The 22,184-nt window shown below is 29.9% G+C and overlaps 1 protein-coding gene across 2 annotated transcripts; it reads left to right on the forward strand.

Annotated features, from left to right (window-relative positions):
- The first annotated feature begins 504 nt into the window (after positions 1-504).
- Positions 505-21,207, forward strand: LOC118201297 (sn-1-specific diacylglycerol lipase ABHD11-like). Of its 2 annotated transcripts, none has more exons than XM_035373378.2 (7): positions 505-523; positions 846-927; positions 3,853-4,009; positions 4,568-4,741; positions 8,562-8,747; positions 12,089-12,288; positions 21,009-21,207. In XM_035373378.2, the coding sequence occupies exons 2-7, from the start codon at positions 854-856 to the stop codon at positions 21,151-21,153; spliced, it is 936 nt and encodes a 311-aa protein (XP_035229269.2). In that variant the 5' UTR covers positions 505-523; positions 846-853; the 3' UTR covers positions 21,154-21,207. The 2 variants fall into 2 exon arrangements, with proteins under 2 accessions (XP_035229269.2, XP_035229270.2); XM_035373379.2 differs by lacking the exon at positions 505-523 and adding an exon at positions 650-668.
- The last annotated feature ends 977 nt before the right edge of the window (positions 21,208-22,184 follow it).

A 22,184-nucleotide genomic window follows, 5' to 3' on the forward strand; every position in this document is an offset into this window, starting at 1 on the left:
TGAGGCAAAAAAATTTGTATCTTTGAATGAAATAAAAAGGATTCTTAAGCTGTAATCTAAATAAGACAAAAAGAAACATAACTTAAGAGTTATAAGATATTATATTTATTATAAGATAGTTCAAAATTTCGTTTTTGTACTTCAAATTTAATTTCACATAGAAAACAAAGTAATTAGATATTTGAATGAAAATAATTTTTTCACTATATTTTTAAATGGTACATCAGTCTTACTTCAGAATGATATATCCCTTTCAATAATTTAAATAACCAATTTTTTTAGAGAAACGTAATGTAAATAATAAAATCCTGAATCACAACTGAATTAAGCAAAGATATTTTAACTTGAGGGAATACTGTATAATCTTTATTTCGTGTAATAATCTTTCAACCGGAACTGAAAGAAACAAAATCATACATACTTTCGTTTGTTTTATCGAAAAACGTCTGGACTTTGGATACTTGCGAAGGACATATGGAACTACTTCGCAGGTCTGCTTTAGTCTCAGAAACGTTTGCGTTTGGTAGGTGTTAATTTTCTACTACCTTTATTGTGTTAATGGTTTGCGTGTGGTCTTAGTATAGTATACTGGTAACTTTATTAAATGTGATCTACCTCATGAATTGCTATAGTTATGGTATCTTCTAACATAATTATTTCGTTAAAACGTAAATTTAGAAAATTTTGTTTTTCTTTTTAAATTATCAAATAGGGCATTGACATAATGTCATTTTCTTGTCATTAACTTTCAATCAATGAACACAAAATATTAAATATAAATAGTAAATGTATTTTTCATTTATATGCACCGCCTCGTTTTCCTTTAACTATACACTTATTTTCAGGTTTCAAAATGTTTCTGCCAGGAGTTATAGGCTTTATTTTTTTCTTGGGAATATCGACATCTGTACCTATTGACGCTCCTAAGTAAGTGCATAATTTACATGCTCATTTGAAAGAAGAATTATGTTTAAATGTCTTGTTTAATAGAACATATTATTGAACAAAGAGGCTGATAGTATTTGTTGTTTGTTTTCTGTTTGAAAAAATATATTGTTTAATAACATCAAGAAAATGGTTGTAGAAAAAAATAAAATTGCTAAAAGATTATTTTCTCATCTTCCGAGCCAGCTTTTTTGATAAATATCGAAAAAGGTTTAGAAAAACTGGAACATCATCTTAAAATTTCCTTCATTTTAATCATACGCTGCGTTGCGTTAATAGCATCTTGTGTTTGCGTTCCAACCACACTTTGCATATTTAATTTAAAAGTAACGCATAATCTCATGCATTTAAGAAACTGAGGAACTTAAATAACATAAAATTACTAATGTTTGTGTACACAAATAAATATTTATTATTAAATTTATTTTTAAAACAAGGTTTTAATACAATTGTCTGCTCTAGGTTTGATTTTCACATAAAGAAATAGGACGTCTTTTCTTTTTCCTCTTTTTAATTATACATAAAAACATATCTCTTTATGTAGTTACAGTATGGATGTTTTTAATCTTTTCCAGATTATTATTTTAAGACTAATCTTTTATAGATTGCAATTTCTGTTTAAAATTAAAACGATTAACTTAATCTTATTTAATAAAGAGTAAGTGCAACAAAACATTTACCAAACTCAACAATGCAAACATGATAGAGTTCAAATTTAGAGTTGAAACTACACTAGAGGAAAATAATGCTGTTCCATTAGGTAAAATCATAAAAATATGTTGTTTAAAGCAATACGAATTTCAAATATTGATAATTTCTTTCTCTTGGTAGCGTTAAGCAAAAGGGATACTGTTACGCTCTGTGCGCCTTTAGTATCCATGTATGCCGACTGTTTGAGTAAATTCACAAATATAAGGAGAAACCAAAAATAGGGACAGGATATAATTTGCTTCAAAAGTCGTTTTCCTTTAAAATGAATTTTAAGCTTTACTTTGAAAAGATATTTTCTTGAAATTTTATATGTTATTTTTAAAGTATATTTTGCATAGAAATGTTTGGATTTCTCCAGTTGTTTAACGTTATCATCATTTTGGATTACCACAATAACCTAGTACTGCTTTCATTATTTAATTAACACTTTGACGAAAATTTATCATAATGCGTTGAACACAGGTGCCCTCTTTTCACATATTTCTATACACACTAAGTATCACAGTTTAACTAATAAATACCAAATTTTACAAATGGTAAAAGTTAAATAAAAATCGACAGCCTTCTAAGAACTTTATTTAGATTAAAGAAATCATCTAAAAAGAAAACAATCAGGGTTCACATTCACTGTGCATTAATATTTTTGTTTACATCATTTTAAATTAAAATTTTTTAATTAATTTCAAATTTTAATTTTATTTTTAAAAGTATTTCCTATTTATTTTTATAACATTCCTTTCATTTTCAGAGAAAATTAGTTATGTACATATCCTGCTAGATAAATTCTTGACTGTTTAAGATTAGGTTAGAAACTTGGTTAGTTAAAACTAAAAGTGCGAACCTAAAATAGCAGTAAAAGAAATGAATCTCAGCAAAACTCATTATTTAGTATATGACACCTACCAGGTCGTCCAAAAAATATAACTAATTTTAGGAGTTCCCTTTTTATCAAGTCTATGCATTATAAAATATTGTAATGTGACTATGGTAAATGTGCACCGGGTATTTTGTTTTAATGAGTGTCGAACGTACACATGCAGTTTAAAAAATTCTAATAAATTACTATAACGAGGTAGAAAACTAGGTAGCTGTAGATATTTATAGAATTAGAGAGATGTGTATGGCAGAGTATGTATATGCAATAAAAAAATAGATAAAATAAGTATATTAATTTGCAGCAGACCCTTAACTTTCCTTCTTGAATAGTTGTATTCCTTTCCTATCCTAAAATAGTAACTGCTTATAAACTGTATTCTTTCCAAACCGACTACTTGCAAAAAGCTTCAACCAATAACATTAAAATTTGCGAACTGAATTTGAATTAGCCAATCAGAATAAAGATGGACTCAAACTGATTTATTTTGAATCAAGAGTTTATCTAGGACATGCCGCATTTCATTTCCCGCATATCTCTCATGCTAGCTTACTGTCGTCGCTTTTCTTACTTATTGCAAATATGTCGTTCCTATTTTTTAAAGATTTGAAAATTTGTTAAAAAAACGGATGCATGACTTACACCAGCTTAGCTATATGTACAATCAGCATCTACACTATCATATACATACATACATATATATTCACAGTCTTTATTTCCACACATATAAAATCATCTCAGTAGATATTTATCCAATCATAATGAAATCCGGTACATTTCTATGATTCAATCTTAATGAAAATATGATAAATTTATATGTACATTGGTTTTTTAAAAGATAAGACGCAGGCATTTTAGACGGAGAAGCAAAGCAGCGTAGATGTTGGCATGGCGGAAGCTAGGAGACGAATGACATTCGCCAGCGGTATTTATACTAAGTCTGATGTAATTGTAGAGACAAGCTATGATAGGTTAATTTGAGGCTGTTATATAATCATGGAAGGATCTCGAATTTGGAAGAACAGAGGAATTTAGGGGAAGAACACCAAATCTAGAATATTAATTTTGAGGTCGCCAATAGTTTTTAAAGCAGTTTTGTATTTTCTTATATCTTACACACACACACACACACACACACATATATATATATATATATAATTACAAAACAATTTTTTTAAAACAAAATTTAATCATGCCTAGTATTTTCGCGGATTACGCTGCGGAAAAATTATCACTTAAGACATAAAGTAAGTAGAGCTAATTTTTCACAAAGACCAAAATTTGAAATTCAGTGTTTTTTTAATAACGCTACTTCTTTCCAGAATAAAGCCAGTGGATTTATCATATAGCTGTATGAAAATAACTTTAGGTGAGGAGACAGAAGAAAAAGCTCCTGTAATTTTGATACACGGAGTATTAGGTTCAAAAGAGGTATGGAGAGGTTTCCAGGAGCATCTCTGTTTAAAAACAGGCAGAAAGGTATGTATCAAACCAAAGTATGCTTATCATATTAAAAAAACTACTTTGCTAGAATTTTTTTTACTTTAAAAAACTTATATTTTTTACACAGTAATGCTGTAGTTATTCATGTAGATTTCTTTGAATTACTTTATTATTTGTAGTCAAAATAGTCCTTAGTTATCATTGTGCCCTTAGTTATTAGAAAAATATCAGCACTATTATTTGGAATAACAAATAGAATGTTTCTCGCAATAATTTTTTTGGGTGGGGAGGTGAATCATTAGGTATTGATTAATAGAACGAATGGGAATTTTTTACTTTATTCTAGCTTAGTGATAAACAACAAAAGCAATGAAAAGTCGCTTTAACTCTGCCTTACAAACTGGAAAGTTTTTCTGAAAAACAAGCGTTATTTTGCTTTTAAACTAGAAAGAAAAATAAATTACTTTTCGTAGCAAAAAATAACAGATGCAAGAATAGCAGGCTAACTTTAAATAAATAAATTTCCTATTAATATTACTTTATAAGAAAATTTTGTTTATGCTTTCAGTTCTAATTGAAAACTTTGTCTTTTAGGTATGCGCGCCTGACTTGCGAAACCATGGAGATAGTCCTTGGGATGATCGCAGCGACGTTGCTGCTATGTCAGAAGACATTGTGGAACTTATGGACAATCTTCGTATGTCAAAAGCCGTTTTACTAGGACTTAGCCTTGGAGGAAAAGTGGCAGTACATGTATCTTTGGAAAATGTAAGTTCACATTTGAAAAATATTTTTTCAAGAATTTTAGTTGTTGACTCTAATAGCGGATGATTAGCAACTAAATAGAATTTAGTGCTGATCTACCTCCAGAAGCTGTAAGATAGCAGAAAGGAACTTAAATATCATCAAATTTAAACTGGTGTAAAATCGTTTAGCTCTCGACCGAGCAGTTTACACTCTGTTGCTAATTCTTGGCTTATTATAAGGAACAATTATGTTTCTAAGGAAGTCATGTCTAAAATATAAATCTTAAAGTCTTATAATTAGATTTCTTGTAAGTTTTTTTTTAATTTCATAAACCTAAAAATGCCTAACTTTTAAATCCACATCTGAGATAAAACTAGACATTTCCCAGAAATAAATATGAGATTTCCATATCATATTTGGTAATAATTAATCCATGTGAAAAGAGAATGATTGCTAACTTTGGAATTAAACTACTTATAATAAAGTTGCTCTTATTTGGTAATAATCAAACCATGTGAAAAGAGAATAATTGCTAACTTTGGAATTAAACTACTTATAATAAAGTTTCTCCAATTATATTTAAACCCACTTCCTCATAAAATAACTGAAATTTATATTTTATATTGTAGAGTCATTAGGTTAATTGGAAGCATAAAAGATGAAAAATACGCAACCGCCTTCGCCGGGAATCGAACCACGGATCTCTGGATTACCAGCCGAGCGTGCTACCGTTACACCACGAAGGCACACTAGGGAAGTGGGATAAATACCTTATAATATATTATATAGAGATTTTTCGTGCGGAGTAATTTTAAACTACCACAGAAATTCTTCTGTGCAAAAGAATACAAAGAAATAAAACAAACTCCAGTTTTAATTGTATGGCAAAATGATTTATTTCCATTATTATGAAGAAGTGATATGTGCAATAAATTGTATACATTCTGTTACAAATGATGTAGGCAAAATATCATAAAAGAGGCTTTAGTATGATGTGTCTAGATATTCTTTAATTAATTCATAATCATTATGGTTTGTGTTAGAGTTTGAGTTAACGAAAAATTTGGACGCTCGAAAACGAAATTTTCTCAATTGTTTAAAGAAATTTTGGCTTTTTTATTTAGTCTTCTTTTTGTGTGTGTGTGTATTATCGAAGGAAAATTTTAATAGGAGATCAAAATTAGAAAGCATGGTACAATAGCCTAAAGATATCAGCATACATCTCTCAAGAACACGTATCTTAAGAATGACGTGAAATTAACTACGGGATGCTCATGCACTCGTTCATGCGTATCTAGATTAGCTTGATTAACTTAAAATCAGCGAAGAGGAAATTGCTATGCATTTTATAAACAGTGGCACTTCGATACGTCGCAAAGCTTCTGCGAACAACCTTCTGGAATGCAGAAATAATACTTTATACCTAAGCCTCACTATTTCCTCAATACAAAATGTCCTTCCTTTTTGATGGTATCTAAATTTATTCTGATTGAGATACATGTATTTTCCTCTTATTTCCAGAATCAAATATCCCGCGTACAGAATTTATTATCAACAAAAATAATAGTATCTTTTAAACTTCAAGTGATGATATGGTTATAGACGGAAAGCTCTATACTCAGAATATGAGAGTGCTTAAACGGAAAACAGAAAATGAATTAGTTTTCTTATGCTTGAAAAATTTTATGGAATGACAAAGCGCAATGCAATATGAGTATCAGATGTTACACGAACATTTGCCATGCTGGAGCTGCACAGGCTGACATTTATTTTAATGGAACCTTCTTCACTTATCAGGGAGGTTTGCTTTCATTGAATCATTTGTCATCAGTTCGTATTCGCATCCTGATAGGACGTATGATTGATACAGCAATAGTCCAACTACAGTAACAATACATACAGCTGTAATGGAAAACTATGCAGATAAAAAGTTGAGCATGACATTTAAAAATTTCATAAAAGAAGAATTAGTACTTAACAGCAATAGTTTTTACATTTCAAATAGAAAATTGTTCATCACGTGCTTAGTCATGCTGCGCATATCTTAAAGGGCGGAAGGAGTTATTCGATGTTGTGTTGAATGTAAAAACGGAGCTGTTAACAGCTCCTAATAGAAGTTGAGCGAGGTTCAAATGAGGAAGAAAGAGAGAAAATAACTTTATCCATAGAGTGTTTTCTAAAATTTATCCTACTATTGAAATTGAAGCTAATTCCTTATTTGTCAAGCGATGAATCAGAGAATTATTTTCATTCTGCAGATTTTATTCTCCAAAATATAGACTTTGAGCTTTTATTGCAGCTGTACAAATTCAATGCATTTTAATGAGCAATTTTTAAAGTATTTTACGGTGCAATTTGTTTCTAGTAATTTATCAGAGATAATCACACAGTTCAATCAGATTATTCTTTTTCCATGAAAACATCGGAGGAATGCCTGATGAATATGTGGAACGTTTACTCGAAGACTTAGCAAAAACTAAAAAATGCTACTAAGAAAAATTAAATCTAGATATATTAGCTGACTATCGCTGATCTCGTAGAAGGAACATTCTTTAAACAAAGTACAACCGAAACTTCAATTCTCATATTTTTATGCATATAAATAAAGTTTCATTTGAGATGATATAATATAGTAAAAGTAATATTGGTAGTAGTAAGTATTTTTCTTATTTTTATATCTTTTTAACTCATGCAATTACTGAAATATCTTGAGCAATGAAAACGTTTCATAAAAAAAAATTTGGAATCAAAAGAAATATTCTATAAGAATGAAATTTTTAATTTCATATAATAAGTTGAATTTTGTTCGCCAGTCTTATTTCTTGAAATAATCTTTTAACATTGTTTTTGAACTCTTCAACCATCATTGGTATTCATTTTATCCGGAAAGTCAGAACATATATTTTAAAGCTTTCAGGTAGTTTAATCCGCTTAATCGGCGATGCTGCCAACTCCGCCACAGAACACCACACAGCTAGACTTGATCATTTATAAGAACATCATAAAGATAAAAACACTTAAGAAACTTTATAAACATGTGATTTTACTTCTTTTATTTACATTTCAGCCCTATCTATTGCTGATGTATTCGATCTTTCGATATTCGCGCTTTTAGTTCGCGTTCCTTCTACATCCTTCCTTAGCTGTCCTTCTTAGGAACTGAGGTCAAGACTCATTCATGTGAGGTACCCTTGAAGTTTAACAAGATAACTGAGCCGGACACGTCTCACTTGCTTCAGTAACCGTTACGTATCAGCTCAATATCTGTCAGATATTCTATAGTTAATATTACTATGTTTTCTCATTGGAATGTAGGTTTCTTTTAAAAAAATAATATTGTGGTAGTTACCTATAGTTTACCCATGACTTATTTTCATTTGTTATGCTCTTATTCTAACCGCGTTATTCAGAAATTAAATTGCTCTCATAGATTTCCCCTCTCGTTTTCGATTTTCTCTTCTCGATTTAAAATTAGTTAAAAAATAGGGGAAATACGCGATGAAAAATGATACATATAAATTTTCACTTGACTTTTAACCTAATTATTTTATAAAACGCATATTTTTAAATAGTTTAAATTTAAAAGGAAACGGAAACCTGAACTTGTGATTTGAAAAATTTAATCGTAAGTTTCAAATCGTTTTACTTTTGTTTATATACGACTGTTTTTGACTGAGCGTTGTACAATATTGAAATAGACGGTGATTTAAAATTAGATATTCTTTCTTTTAAAAGTGTGGGGAAATGTCTACCATAATTGTATTGTAAATTATGCATTTTTTTCAGATATGAATAGTTAATTTCTTAATGCGTTCGTAATATGAAAATTTCATTTAAACAGCCTGACAGAGTTGAAAAAGTGATTGTCGGGGACATGAGACCAAACGGCGTAAGTAAGGGTGCTTTAACTGACATAAAACACACTGTAGCGTTGCTGAATGAATCACTAAAAATTATTCCTGAAAATGCTGATGAGAAAAGTGCTAAAAAGGCAGTGCTTACTTTCATAAACAGTCAGTTACGAAAGGTATGCTATATTTTTTCCTTAATTTGGTTATTTATTATCGGTTATATTTACTAAGTGCTTAGCTAAAAATAATCAAATTTAAATGTTTTCTTACTACTTAAAAATAGCGAAAAAAGACATTAATAAATATTTATTTGATACGAAATTTTAAGAACTTCCTTCAGGTAACATACTGAAATAAAACTATATCTGTCTACACGGTTGCTGAATTTTTTTTCAGTGTTTTTAAATTAAAGTGTGGCTTGATAATTCGTTATTTAAGTTTTTCATACTTAAAACATTAAATTTTAAACTGCTGAAATAAAGTTTTTATAAATAATTCCCATTTGCGCAAGCTAGTTTGATTATGTGGTGCTTCATATTTTACTTGAGTGGTCTGCCTTACTGCCTACACTGAACGGCCTTCAATTATTTTTGATAAGTTACTGCCGACATTAAAATATACTCAAATCCGTAGGTAAAAACTGTCAGTTACTAAGTCACAATGAGATTGGTTACAAAACCAATAACCGATGATAACCTAAAAAAAAAAAAAAAAAAAAAAAAAAACTTCTGCCTCTTGTAAGTAAACAAATACGTATGCGTAAACTTATTCAAAGCCACTAATTCTTTGCCGTTCATTTGTTCTTTCAGATTCTTACTGGGAAGTTATACTTACAGTCTGTCAAAATTCACCAGATTGCAACGAAGGAAAATTATTAGGTTAATTAAATTTCGGATTGTTTATATCCCTTTAAAATGTCTACGATATGTATTAGGGAGCAAGATTAGTTTTTGTTTTCGCACGGGCTAGTCTCTCTACGATTTCATGTCTAAACATTGATTTGGCTAGGCGGGTCAGCTTCACCCTTAAACCAAATTAAATCAATTACATAAATGAATGTTGGAGATGCTGTAGCAAGGAAATTCAGTGTAAGTTACATAAATTACCTTCAGAGGTTTTAATACAGCCTTCATCTTTAGCGGCAGAAGTGAAAATAACTGAGCAGAAGAGCTTGTGTTCAAGCGATAACAACAGACCGGAAGATTCGAGAAGGTTCCGGTTGGAGAAAGAAATAAATCTACCTGCGCCATCTATTGATAAAAGTGGAAACAACTGTAGAAAAGCTTCAAGGAAATTAGTTCATAGCTGTTTTCACTTTTTGTCAATAGACAGCACCAAATGATGTGCTTCATTCCTTAATTGAAAACTTCTCAAATTTTCTGATTTATTGTTATCGCGTGAGCACAGGCAATCCACTTCGTCATTTTCAGTCCTATAGTTGAATAAAGTTCTGTTCAAACCCTCGAAGATAGTCTATGCAATTTTATGCAAAACTTACGCCAATTCAAGTAGCTTCATTATTTTTAAAATTTATTCTTCGGCATGTTATTTTAAGAAATATATTGAAATTTAATTTAAATCTCACCGTATCACTTACCGAAAGGATTGCCATATACACACCTAAATCTGCTAACAGGAAATTCAACTAGTGACAGCTGTACATCGTAGAAACGGCAGTATATTAACTAATATGCACTGCATCTTAAAGAATAGGATGTACTCTTCCGTATTACATCTTAAATTTTACTCGCACAGCACAAAATATAATTAAACAGCTAGTGTTTAGTTATTGCTTGTTTTAAAACAGTTGAATCCTTTTTTTAAATTATTTAAAATTATGAACATAATAAAATAGAATGGTTGAAAATCACTTAATACTGGTACTTGCTACACATCGAATAGACTCACTGCATGAGGTTTTTTCCCATATGAAAACACAATATAACACAACAAACATATGAAACACAAATGTAAAAAAAAAGAAAGAAAGAATCTTAGAATACAGTGGGAGGCACTCTACGCAGATTCGGCGCCAGGAGGTAGTGAAATCTTAGTGGCTGCACAAGGCGGCAGAGTTTAAGAATAGCAGATAACTATATTGAATAGCGAAAAGCATTTCCTCCAGTCCTGCTTCCAGGCCCCCTCACTTGTTTTGTGCCTATTATTACTTTACCTACTTAGTATTACCTATAATATAGAAGATGTTTATTTGTTTATGTTTGACGAGCAAGCTTTCTGTTCACTTTTCAATAACAATTTCGAAATAATGTACCAGTAACAAAGAAGATATATTTACTATTCACAGTTACAAATTTAAGTTCAATAAAAACGTATTAGTAAAAATTTTCTATCTATTCAATATATCCTTCAAATTTTTTTTACATAATTCGTACATGTTGGGAAAATATTCTGCTTATATCCGATTTATTTCTATAGAAATAGAATTAAATATCCTCATGCGATATTAATCATTAAAACGTATTTCCTGCTTACACGTAGCTTATAGAAAATAACGTCCATCTGTCAATTTAGTATTTGCCATATTTCAAGAGAAATAAAAATCTGGTGTTTTCGAATCACAAAATAATTTAGAAATGTATAAAAGGCATATTTCAGAGTTGGTACGGAGTACTTAAAATGGAATCTGTGCGAAAAGTATACTCCCAGAAATTATTTTTCTTCAAAATCAATTACCAGTTAATATGATCTGTTATCATTTCTGTTATCCCTAGAAAGTTTCAACTTTCTTCGTCTTTTTGTATTTTCCGTAGACAGTTTTGTTCTGCGTTGATGGCTTGCGATCAAAATTTTTCATAATTCCACAACAAAAAGTTTAAGCTTGTTTAGACAGAGCCCAGTTAATTCGTAAGTCAGTTAACTTGACACAGGTAATCTATAATTGCTAGTATTATACAAATTTTATGTTTCTTCTACTTCACACTTTTTTGTTGTACATTGAGTTTCATGCAGTATTCCTTCCGAAAACTTGATTTTTCCCTTTTACTTAGTTTTACAATACCGCAATGTATAATATGCTTAATAACATGCAAATTACAGATATCTCTGTGTAAATATTTTCTAGGATTCTAATACCAGAGATTCGCAGAGAAAAAAATATTTGCATATTAAGGGAATTTTCAAATAAGTCGCTTAGAGCCTTTTGACATACATATAATTTACAACATTCACCAGTAATTCAGTTCCTAAAAAGATTTCTACGATTTCTTTGAAAACATTATTACTCTAAAATATTTTTCTTTCTTTAAACATTATTATTCTAAATTATTATGCTTAGACAATTCTAAAATTTAAGACAAATAAAACCTTATGCTCATCATTTAAAATTAGCATTACAGTTATAGCACCTTCCAACCAAGACTTAGAAAACAACAATAAATCATTATTAGTTTTTTTTTTCAAAGCTTGTTTGAAAAGATTAATTAATATTAGTTTTATTTCCCCTCTAAATATTTTACTTTTAATTAATAAAAAATATTTTTTGATTTATTTATTATAGGCCAATCTGACAGAATTACGGAAGGAATCAGATGCGGACCTCTTACCTTTGACTTGCTCAGACGGCAAATGTCGATGGAAATTCAATATGAAAGTGCTGGCTAGGGTCGCAAACAATCCTTTAGCTCAACTTACCAACAGCACAGGGGTATACAACGGGCCAGCGTTATTTGCATATGGCACCGAATCGCCGTTTAAAGTGTATGTATTCAATAACTGTCTTTAACTTTATTTCATTAATTATATTTTGTTTAAAAACATTTTCATGTCATAACGAACTGGATGCCTTTATCTCACTATTTCCGCTCGTTGTTTACTGTGCTCATTAAGATCTATACTTAAGGCGGGTTTATTATCACGAGCCGGGCTCTATTTAAGATTCCTTCAGATGTTCTGAGGACGACCATCAACTTCGAAATTCCTCCGAGTATGCTGAATGAATTGAGAAAATCTGACTGCTCGGGATCAGTCTTAGACCGGCGGTTTCAGGCTAGTCCCTTTATCCCGCTTAGTAAAGAGCGGAGTTAAAAAAGGGTAACACCGAATAGTTGCGTATTTAGACGCATTGCCATTACTTGACCATTCTAATTTTAGGAATAACGAAATTCGATATATAAATAAAAATAGCGGTCCTATTTGTGTAAACAAAAGTTACGTTTTCGCTGCGCATACTGCAAAATACATATCTCGATTGAAGCTCGAAGCTCTCGAATCATTCTGTAAACGGAAATGTTTCCAAATTAAATAAACAAGGTAGTATTCTAGGAAATTAGTTGCAATATTTATTGAACGTATGTCTGTGAGAAGAAATAAAAAACATTTAATTAATAATAAATCGCCTTTTCAATGATTGTTTAATGAATTATGACAAATTATGATATAATTTACGTCGCGAATTTTTTAAACACAGAGTTCTAACAGGTTAGGCTTAATGTTGTTTTTATTACTGCATATTAATTTAGGTTATGGAGGTCTATAATTAGGAAAAGGAAAAGAAAATGTGTTTTCAAGAATGCATTGGAGAAAAATTCTTTTTCATCAGAAAAGAAATAATGAATAATGATCTCAAATATAATCAATGTTCTGCAGATTTTTATATAACGATAGACTACAAGAGCAATTACATGATATTTATAGCCATAAAAACACAAAGGCACTAATGGTTTTGTCAATTAAATCGTTAAATACTTCCTTTGTTAACTGAATTTTTCATGAAAAGTTAAAAGAAGTTATCAATAAAAGAAGCAGCTCGGTGTTATCATTACATGCATACAATCACTTATTTGATCAAACAACTGGACTTCATGACTAATCAAGGCATGCTTTGAAGAAAAATAATGAAGAAAAATAATTCTGTGCCAGAAAAAAAAGCAGAAGCGATAGTTTTAAATGTTTTTCGTATATCCTGTTGACTCTGGAAAAACTGATTTGTCAAAACAAATAATATGACAATTTATTCGGACTCATCACAGAAATATTAAGAATTGCCTGACTCTAGCCAGGTACTTTTTACCCAATCAATCTGTCAAAGTAAAATTTTGATCTTTTAACAACTTCCATCAGATATTCAAAAAAAAAAAAAAGATATGAGATTACTGTCAAATATCTTACTTTCTCTTCTGGTCACACCAGCTGCGACTTTGACGGTCCCACAGGAAAGAAGAAAACAATGTTTTTTTTAAATGAAAAATTTAAAAGGAATAAACTCATACTTGACTAAAATCTACAACAAACACAAGATTGTTGCTTTGCCTAACTTTATATTTCGGTCTTCAATTTGTGTACGACACCAGAACATGACCTCAAATCTTAAATTAAATATCCAAGTCAATTTTTGTCGTACCGGAGTTACTTTATGTTTTTTTAATGAGCATAAACTCTTACTAAAATTAACCAAGGGACATTATAAAAATATAATTTCGTTACTTGTACAAAAGTGTTTATTTGAAGTTTAAAATGACAAAAGAGGAATATTTGCGTCATTTAATACATTCTTGTAACTGGAAGTATGATAGTCACTTTGAAACGTTTCAGATACAGCTAAATGGTACAAGTTAAACTTGCCATATCTTTGAAGCGTTGAAAGTAGTCCTTTCCAACATCAATGCACTTTTGCAGGCGAACTTTGCACAAATTAAAAGCTTCACGCTCTCCATTTCTTGAAAATGATCCAAAATATATAACCTCTTAAATCTCATCTTCGGAACGAAAAACGACGGTCACGTAAATCTTGTTTTAAATTAAAAAATAACCAAAAGTCACGCATGGTAAGATCAGAAGAATAAGGTGTATATTCAGGAACAGGGTACTTTAATGTGCTTTTGCTCAAGAAACTCAATTGTCAATCTTGCTGAATGATAAGATGTATTGCAGAATGAGTCTCCTATTTTTCACTAAAAATTTAACTACCTTCTATCCCTCTAACTTAATGGCTTTCCCCAGTTCTGTACATCTGAAGAAAACTATATACATTAATTTTCTCATTGCTCGTTGTCTTTTCACCACTGTTGATTTGGGTTCATCTTCAAAGACCCATACTTTAACGTTTCAACACTAGTTATGAATTGAAAAAATAATGCAGTGTCCATCATCATTAAGTAATTTTAGGGTTCTTTACTGATTCTGAAATGCTCCGAATTTGGGTGTTATCTGTTAATGCATGCGGTTCCCATCCAAAAACTGATTATTTCATGCGCAGCTTAACGTATATGCAGTTTAACACACTTCATATGCAGCATCACGTATAATTTTATGCGTAACTGAGGATAACCCAGTTAAATTCACTTCCTGTTAAAATTAAGAAATCCATACATAAAATCAGAAAACTTGTGAAACATGATTTTTTATGATAAATATCTGCATCAGGTTCGAGATATTTTTATGCACTACTTTTTAAAACGCTAATATTTTTTTTTTAATTTTATTTAATTTCAGATGAATTTATAAATGTGTATATGCACATACACACCGTGTCCACAAAAGTCCTTATCAGGCCTTTATTTTCGCAACCGTTAATCGTAAATATATACTTCCATCTACAAAAAGATTCCATATGATGCAAATATTCATGTCTTGGCATTGTTAGGTTTAAAAAGATAATTTTTTTTAAAACTACAAAACTCCATATTTTTATGTGTTCTCCCTGTTTCTGCACTTATACCTGGCAAAATTTTATACTTATTATAGGAAATTATGTACAAAGTTCTTGATTTCTAATGACAAAAGTTGATTGAAATATTTCATCTTTAAGTTGAAAATGATAGTCATGGGCCGTACACAAACAAATGTACACTGCTCAAAAAAAAAATGGGACAGTCCTATATCTCCCGATCTACTGGGCCGATTGACAAAATTCAAATTGCGTTCTTTATGTCTCGAAAGCGCGACTTAGGATATATATTAGATTTATATATAGCACTATTCTAACATAGGTAGTTTGACACAAAATCGAACTTTTTCTGAAATAACATACCAATTTTTTTTACATATTTCGATTCTACGACTCAAATTACGCCTAAATATGAAATTTTGTAAAATTTGGAGCGAAATTTACGGAGAAATTCACAAATTTATGTTGGCACTTTTTGTCAGTTTGCGCCAAGAATACTTCACTTGGCGAACTTCTTAATATATGGCAACCTAGTTTCCTTTCCCGTGAGAGGAAAAAAAGTCACAATCGTTCCTTTTTTCCAAATAATATTCTTTATATTATATTTTTAATTATAACTTATTATTTTAAGTAATTTTTCTTTTTCGAATTTCATTTTAATTGTTTAAGTTGCACGTTTTTTTTTTTTTTTTTTTTTTTCGAATAACTGTTTTAAAAATAATTTCTATTTACCTATTCGAACTGCGTAATAAAGGTTCAGCGTTTATTTTTTTTCAAATAGTTTTCTTTATATATATTTTTTGTCATAGTTATTATTTTAGGTATTTTTTAAATTCTTATACTTTTATTTTAATTGTTTGTGTTTCATTGTCTCTTCAGATAATTGTTTTAAAATTTTCTATTTATTCCTTCGAACTAAGCATTTTAAATATATTTATTAATATAAATTTTCCAGAATTTGATTTTATTTATTTGAATTGCGTTTCTTTCGGAGGAATACTTTGTAACCCAGACTACGATGCGTTTGAAAACTGCATTTATTAAAAGAGAAAATACAGTAAAGCACAGTTAACACGCCTTTCAATGTTCCGTTCAGAAAAGATATATATAAATAGGAGAGATGTATAACCGACATTTTAACTTAGGATGACTTGCATACACTGCTTTAAACAGTTTTATCATTGTGCCCATTGCTTTACACAATTTTATCCTACATTTGGTTTCTTAAATGTTATTCATATTTTAGTCAAATATTTTATTTTTGAAATCGTAAGAATCAAATATCATAAGATTAAAAAGTTTTAAATTTAAAAAAAATACAAATACTAAATTTTACCCAAACATTTATTTTTCTTCTCTTTTTCCTCAGGCATTATACTTTATTCTTGCTCTTTTTCTTTAGGCATTCCGCAAGTATATTAAAAAGCATCCAACTTTTCGAAATATCTTGATATTTCTGACAATCATTTTAAATAAAGTTATCGCCTTCCATTTCATAAAGGCCCATAAACGGCCGAGCGGTAAAGTCTCTGAACACTGGTAGTTCCCTTCGGGGTTCGAATCCCGGTAAACGGGCTGGTTGCATGGGCGTTTTCGTGGATTTTCTCATGTGTATCGTGTATGCCAACGTGTTTGCCTTAGAAAGTTCTTCACAAAGGCATCCTTCTTTTTAGGCAGATAGCCCTGCTTTGACGTAACTTAATAATCCAATTCAATCACGATTACCTTTACACGATTACCAAATTTGATAGCATTTGATCCAGTAGTTTTCCTTTTATGACAGTTTCAATGTGGAACTTTAATTATAACTACTCTGTTAAACTGGTTATTAAATTTTAATTTGAAGCTATGCGTTATATGTATACCATGCGTAAATTTTTTGCTTTTATGGAAAAATAAAGAATCGAAGCAAATATACTTAGGGTAATGGACCCAAACTGAAAACATTTCCTCTCCCTCCAATCAAATATTGAAACTTCGACCTTGAATTTATTGGGTTATCGAAATATTTAATTTGACTTATCTTCTAAGTCCTAGTTCCGACAACAATTCCGTCAAAAATTCCGAATTACTTAAGCTGAAGTAAAAGATTTAGTATATATTCACTGTATGTTAATAATGTAATCAGAGTGTAATAAAAATAGATTATAGAATTTGCGCTGATGCAACTTTTTGTCTGACTGCACAACATGTAATGGAAGAGAAGGCTTGTAGAGATCTGTTTTTGACATGCCTCTAAAATTAGATGTCATACTCCTTTTGTATCTTCAATGTCAAAAAACTTTCCTTTGAGAGGCAACTTTAGTTTTAGGGAAAGAAAAAAAATCACAAGAAGAGAAATTTGAAGAACATGCAGGACGATTGAGTACACATACTTATTTTCGGAACACAAGCGGTTCTCCGACTGGTTATTGAATAATGAAAAGATGCATTGTCATGCAATGCAAAACATTTGGAATACGTTTTCTGACTGAATAACGTAGGATTAAAAGTCATCTGCTTAATTCAGAGCCATTTACAAGTCAACTACTCGGCAATTGCAGAACCGTTTTGATCCTGAGCTTGTAAGACAAACCTAATATCACTGGATTTAAACACTTCTTTAATCTTGCGAGAACATTCCTTCTTTAGCTCATATTCCAAGAATATTAAGTGAATACAATTATTGCAAAAGAAAATGAATATTCATTTGCACTACGGCTTGGTTGTTAACTAACGAATTAACAAAACTTAAATTCTGCTTTTTGCGTCTAAGAATACAACAATATTTTTTAAATATTTACAAATAAAATATTAAATTGGAGATTTACTTGGAGCCTCATCAGTTGCCTAGCATTTGAAGATTGTTAAATACTAATTATTTGTTGCGACGTCTAACCCAGGCTGCATGGTTGGTTTTCATAGTTTTCTATGTTCTCCTTACAAAGGTTCTCTATGAAAGCATCTTAATCAAATAGCTCCCATGTTCTTTCTATGTTCAAATAACCAACTAACCTAGTTTAAGCGCGATTTCCAAGTGAAGTTACTAGCAAAACTCGACTACTCATTAAAAATCATGTAGCTTGCCAATCGGGAGCAACATGAAAGATACGGCGACAATAATTGAATTTCTGTTACGGTACGCTGTTTCTAAACTTAGATGGTCATTCCTTAATTAAATAGCCCACCAGCGGCCGAGTGGTAAAGACGCTGAACACTGGTAGTTCGGTCTGAGGTTCGAATCCCGCTAACGGGCTGGCTGCATGGGCGTTTTCGTGGATTTCTCCATGTGTAACGTGTATACCAGCCAGTTTCCCTTAGAAAGTCCTCCACGAAAGCATCCCTCCCTTTAGGCAGATAGCCCTCGTGTGCTTTGCCATAATTAAATAATCCAACCAATCCAATTCAATCCTTCATTAAATATAATTGATTTGTAACTTCTACTAGAGTTGACGGTAAAAATTGAAGTGTAAATAAATAATATCGTGTGCAATCTTGATTAATATAAAATTAAAAATATTTGCATTCAGAGAGAAAGTTTTTTTAAATATTTGTATTTACTTTATAAGAAGGATTTATTTATAACCGTAATAATTACTTATTATACTACTGATGATCAGGATTCAGTTCTTGACAATTACATTCTAAATCAGAATTTTAAGGATTGTCCCCAGAACCTGCTGACTTATCCAGCCATTAAGTAGCTGCAGATCATTTCTACATAACCATTGAACTTCCATTAATTCAGTCTCTAGAGGGTTGTATGTTTATATCATAATTTGACTTTTATAAAAATGATTATTCTAAATCTTATATTTCTATAAAAATACACTGTGATTTAAAAATATGGATGATAGTATCAGCCTCTCTTTCAGCCACTTCATAAGCAACAGTTTGTTTAGAAATAAATTATGCAGTTAATGTCATAAAATATTTTCATAAAATTCAAACAAACATCAAACGAAAATTCTCAGTTTTAGACAATTCGAATTAAGCGAAGTTAAAGTAAAGTAGCAGACGATAAAACGCCGAAGGTAAAAATTTACTCTTACAAAAATTTACTCTTATTTTTTTTTTAAAAAAAGGAAGAAAGAAAGAAATTAAAAAAATAGTTAAAAATTTGAATAATATCTTCTATAATTTAAAAAAATAGCTTTTCATATAGTATTAATAAATATTTATTACGCATCTTTGAGAGAAACAATATCATATTATTAATTCTCCGTAAAATTTTACTTGAAATTTAAGGTTAAAAATAGCTGTGGCAATTCACTGTAACAAAAATCCATAAACCATATTTGGCGTTATTATCGCTCAAAAAAAAGATGCCAAATTTTAAAACGCGAAAATATGTAAATTCGTGTATATCTTAGAAAATTTTGAATAAGAAAGTCTAATTTTTTGCAGATATGCTTAAAAATACACCTACTTTAAGATGCTGGTAAAAATTTTATAGGTTATAATTCAAAATTTTTTTCGAAAAATTTATAAAAATTATTTAAAAATAGAAATTTAAAAAATAAAACACAAAAAATGGGTAAATTTTATTTGGAATGAACCTAAATTTCGAAATGTGAAAGGAAAAATCAAAAAAGTTTAATAAAAAAAGAGATATTAATAAATATTTGCCAAATTCAATTAACATTGAGGAGCTAAAATTTTGAGAGCTAATATTTTAAAAACTACTCTTACGATTTTTACAAAACTTAGTATTCTGGCATAATTTGAGTCGTAGAATCGAAATATGGAAAAAAATTGGTATGTTATTTCAGAAAAAGTCCGATTTTGTGTCAAAATACCTATGTTAGAATAGTGCTATATATAAATCTAATATATATCCTAAGTCGCGCTTTTTTTTTTTTGAGTTTTTGAGCAGTGTACGTAAGCATTTATATGTAAATAAAAATAAAATATCAATTTAGACAAAGTCGCTGATATTAATAGATTAAATGACAATAATTTTTATATAGATTGTTATGAAATGTATTGCTCAGCAGAGATTTTTTCAAAAACAATATTTTCCTTCTCCTTTGTTTTTTTCTTTTCTTTTTCCAGAATCATATGGAATCTGTGTTCTAGAAAACACTCTGGGATGCTGCAGTATCGGCACGTAACCAAATAGTAACATTATTTGCAGGAATTAAAATTTTAAATATTTTTAGTTTAATGAATTTTTTATGATTGTTAGTAATAATTCTTTAGAAAAAAATTCTTGAGAATATTAATAACATATCTATTTTTAGCGTATAAAAACTTATAAATTACTTGCGTGAAAATTCTTTCAAAATACCATTTATAACAAAATTATAAATAGAGAATATTACGCACTAGTAAATCACAAAAAAATACTATTGGATGTTATATAAGGGAAAAAGATCTACCTCGACTTATTCTAGTTTATTTATTAATAGAACCTCATGGTAAGTTGAAAATTACGTCAACTTTCCCAAAATTTTAAATTAAATATCTGGGTCAATTTTTGTCGTGCAAGAGTCAAACCTTTTTTGTTTTATTTTTTATAACGAGTATAAGGACTGGCGCACCGTATAAAAAGTTAGGTTTTGTAAATTTTATAAAATTGGTTAAATTAAATTTGAAAATGCCAAAACATGAAATTTTGCGTCATTTAAAATATTTTTGTTACTGTATCTACGACCAGCGGTTGCGAAAATATAAGACCTAATAGACTTATGTGATGACCTGATACTTATGACCTGACAGACTTTGCATGAATATTCTCCTTAGATTGTTTTTCATTTATTTCTGATGATATGCATATTTAAGCACCAAATGCTTGATTTTCAAATTTTTAATTATTCTTTTGCATTTTCAGAGGGGAAGTTGAACCAGAAATTAAACAGCTATTTCCAAATGCCAAACTTTTTCCAATAAAGGGTGCAGGACACAACGTCGGTTCTTACAATGAATTCAAGGAAGAAGTTCTCACTTTTATCAATTCTGATGAAGCATCCGAATAACTATGTATATAAACTGTTCCTTATAAATAATAAATGAATGAATTAAAACCTTTGTATGATGGAATTTTCATGAGATTAGATATATATGATAACCAAGAATATTGAAAGTCATTTCAAGTAATATCCGAGAACATAACTTTTGTTTTGCATTCAAACTTCTTTCATTAAAAACATCGTGGTCTCTCGCACACATATAATTAGATTGTTTACTAAATACTGACCCTTTGTTACGCGAATGTTTTTGATAAATTTCTGTGCAGTTAGTTATAGATTTATGCAAGTATTGCACGCATTCTATAAACTCGCAAATTTAAGGTTAAATTCTGAAGTTTAATGCTACTACTCATTTATCATTCTATGACTAGATTATGCGAATTATAGTCTCCCTCTCTGCTGTAATCAGCAGAATAAATAAATAAATCGGTGTTTATTTTAATCTTAATATAAGCTTCAAAATAAGCTAGAAGCCTCCTCTCTTAAGCTTAAAATCTCAATCGTGATATATCATATTTGACGTACTAAAAGTTTTGAAGCAAAACTCGAATCGTTACTATTTCGAAGCTGCAAAGATGTGTATTTTTTACCATAATGTAAAACTAATAATAATTTATTTTGTAAGTAAAATACACAAAACTGCAATTATAAAATTGAGAAATATTTTAATTTTCGATAAATATTTTAATTTTTAACTACGATGGAAATAAATTAATGGAAATATCCACGATTTCCTTAACATATTATGCATGAAAATTTCTAAAAAGGCTATGGAGTACTTATAAATAAATTCTTCTTCAGTCATAAAAAAGGTAAAATAAAACATCAAATTCTATCCAACTAATACTCTTTGTGCCTCATAATTTTTAAGCGGACTTGCTGTACCTAACTGAGCTCCAGAGCTAAACATTTATGCGGTCATGAGAAGAGCTCCTATAAATTATTCTCCGATATATAATTGCAACTGATTATAATTAATAAGCAGGGAAAGAAAACAGGACATACATTTCATAAACAGGAGGAAAAAGTGGATGTTT

Source organism: Stegodyphus dumicola, chromosome X1 (assembly GCF_044657685.1).
Source record: "Stegodyphus dumicola isolate Sdum_Otavi_A_Nest chromosome X1, ASM4465768v1".
In the NCBI taxonomy this organism is placed as follows: domain Eukaryota; kingdom Metazoa; phylum Arthropoda; class Arachnida; order Araneae; family Eresidae; genus Stegodyphus; species Stegodyphus dumicola.

Excerpts from the sequence above, each read along its gene's own strand:
- LOC118201297 (XM_035373378.2), top strand. The coding sequence starts at position 854 with ATGTTTCTGCCAGGAGTTATAGGCTTTATTTTTTTCTTGGGAATATCG. Across the intron at positions 4,010-4,567 it reads GTTTAAAAACAGGCAGAAAG|GTATGCGCGCCTGACTTGCG; the intron begins GTATGTATCAAA and ends TTTGTCTTTTAG. Across the intron at positions 8,748-12,088 it reads TAAACAGTCAGTTACGAAAG|GCCAATCTGACAGAATTACG; the intron begins GTATGCTATATT and ends TATTTATTATAG.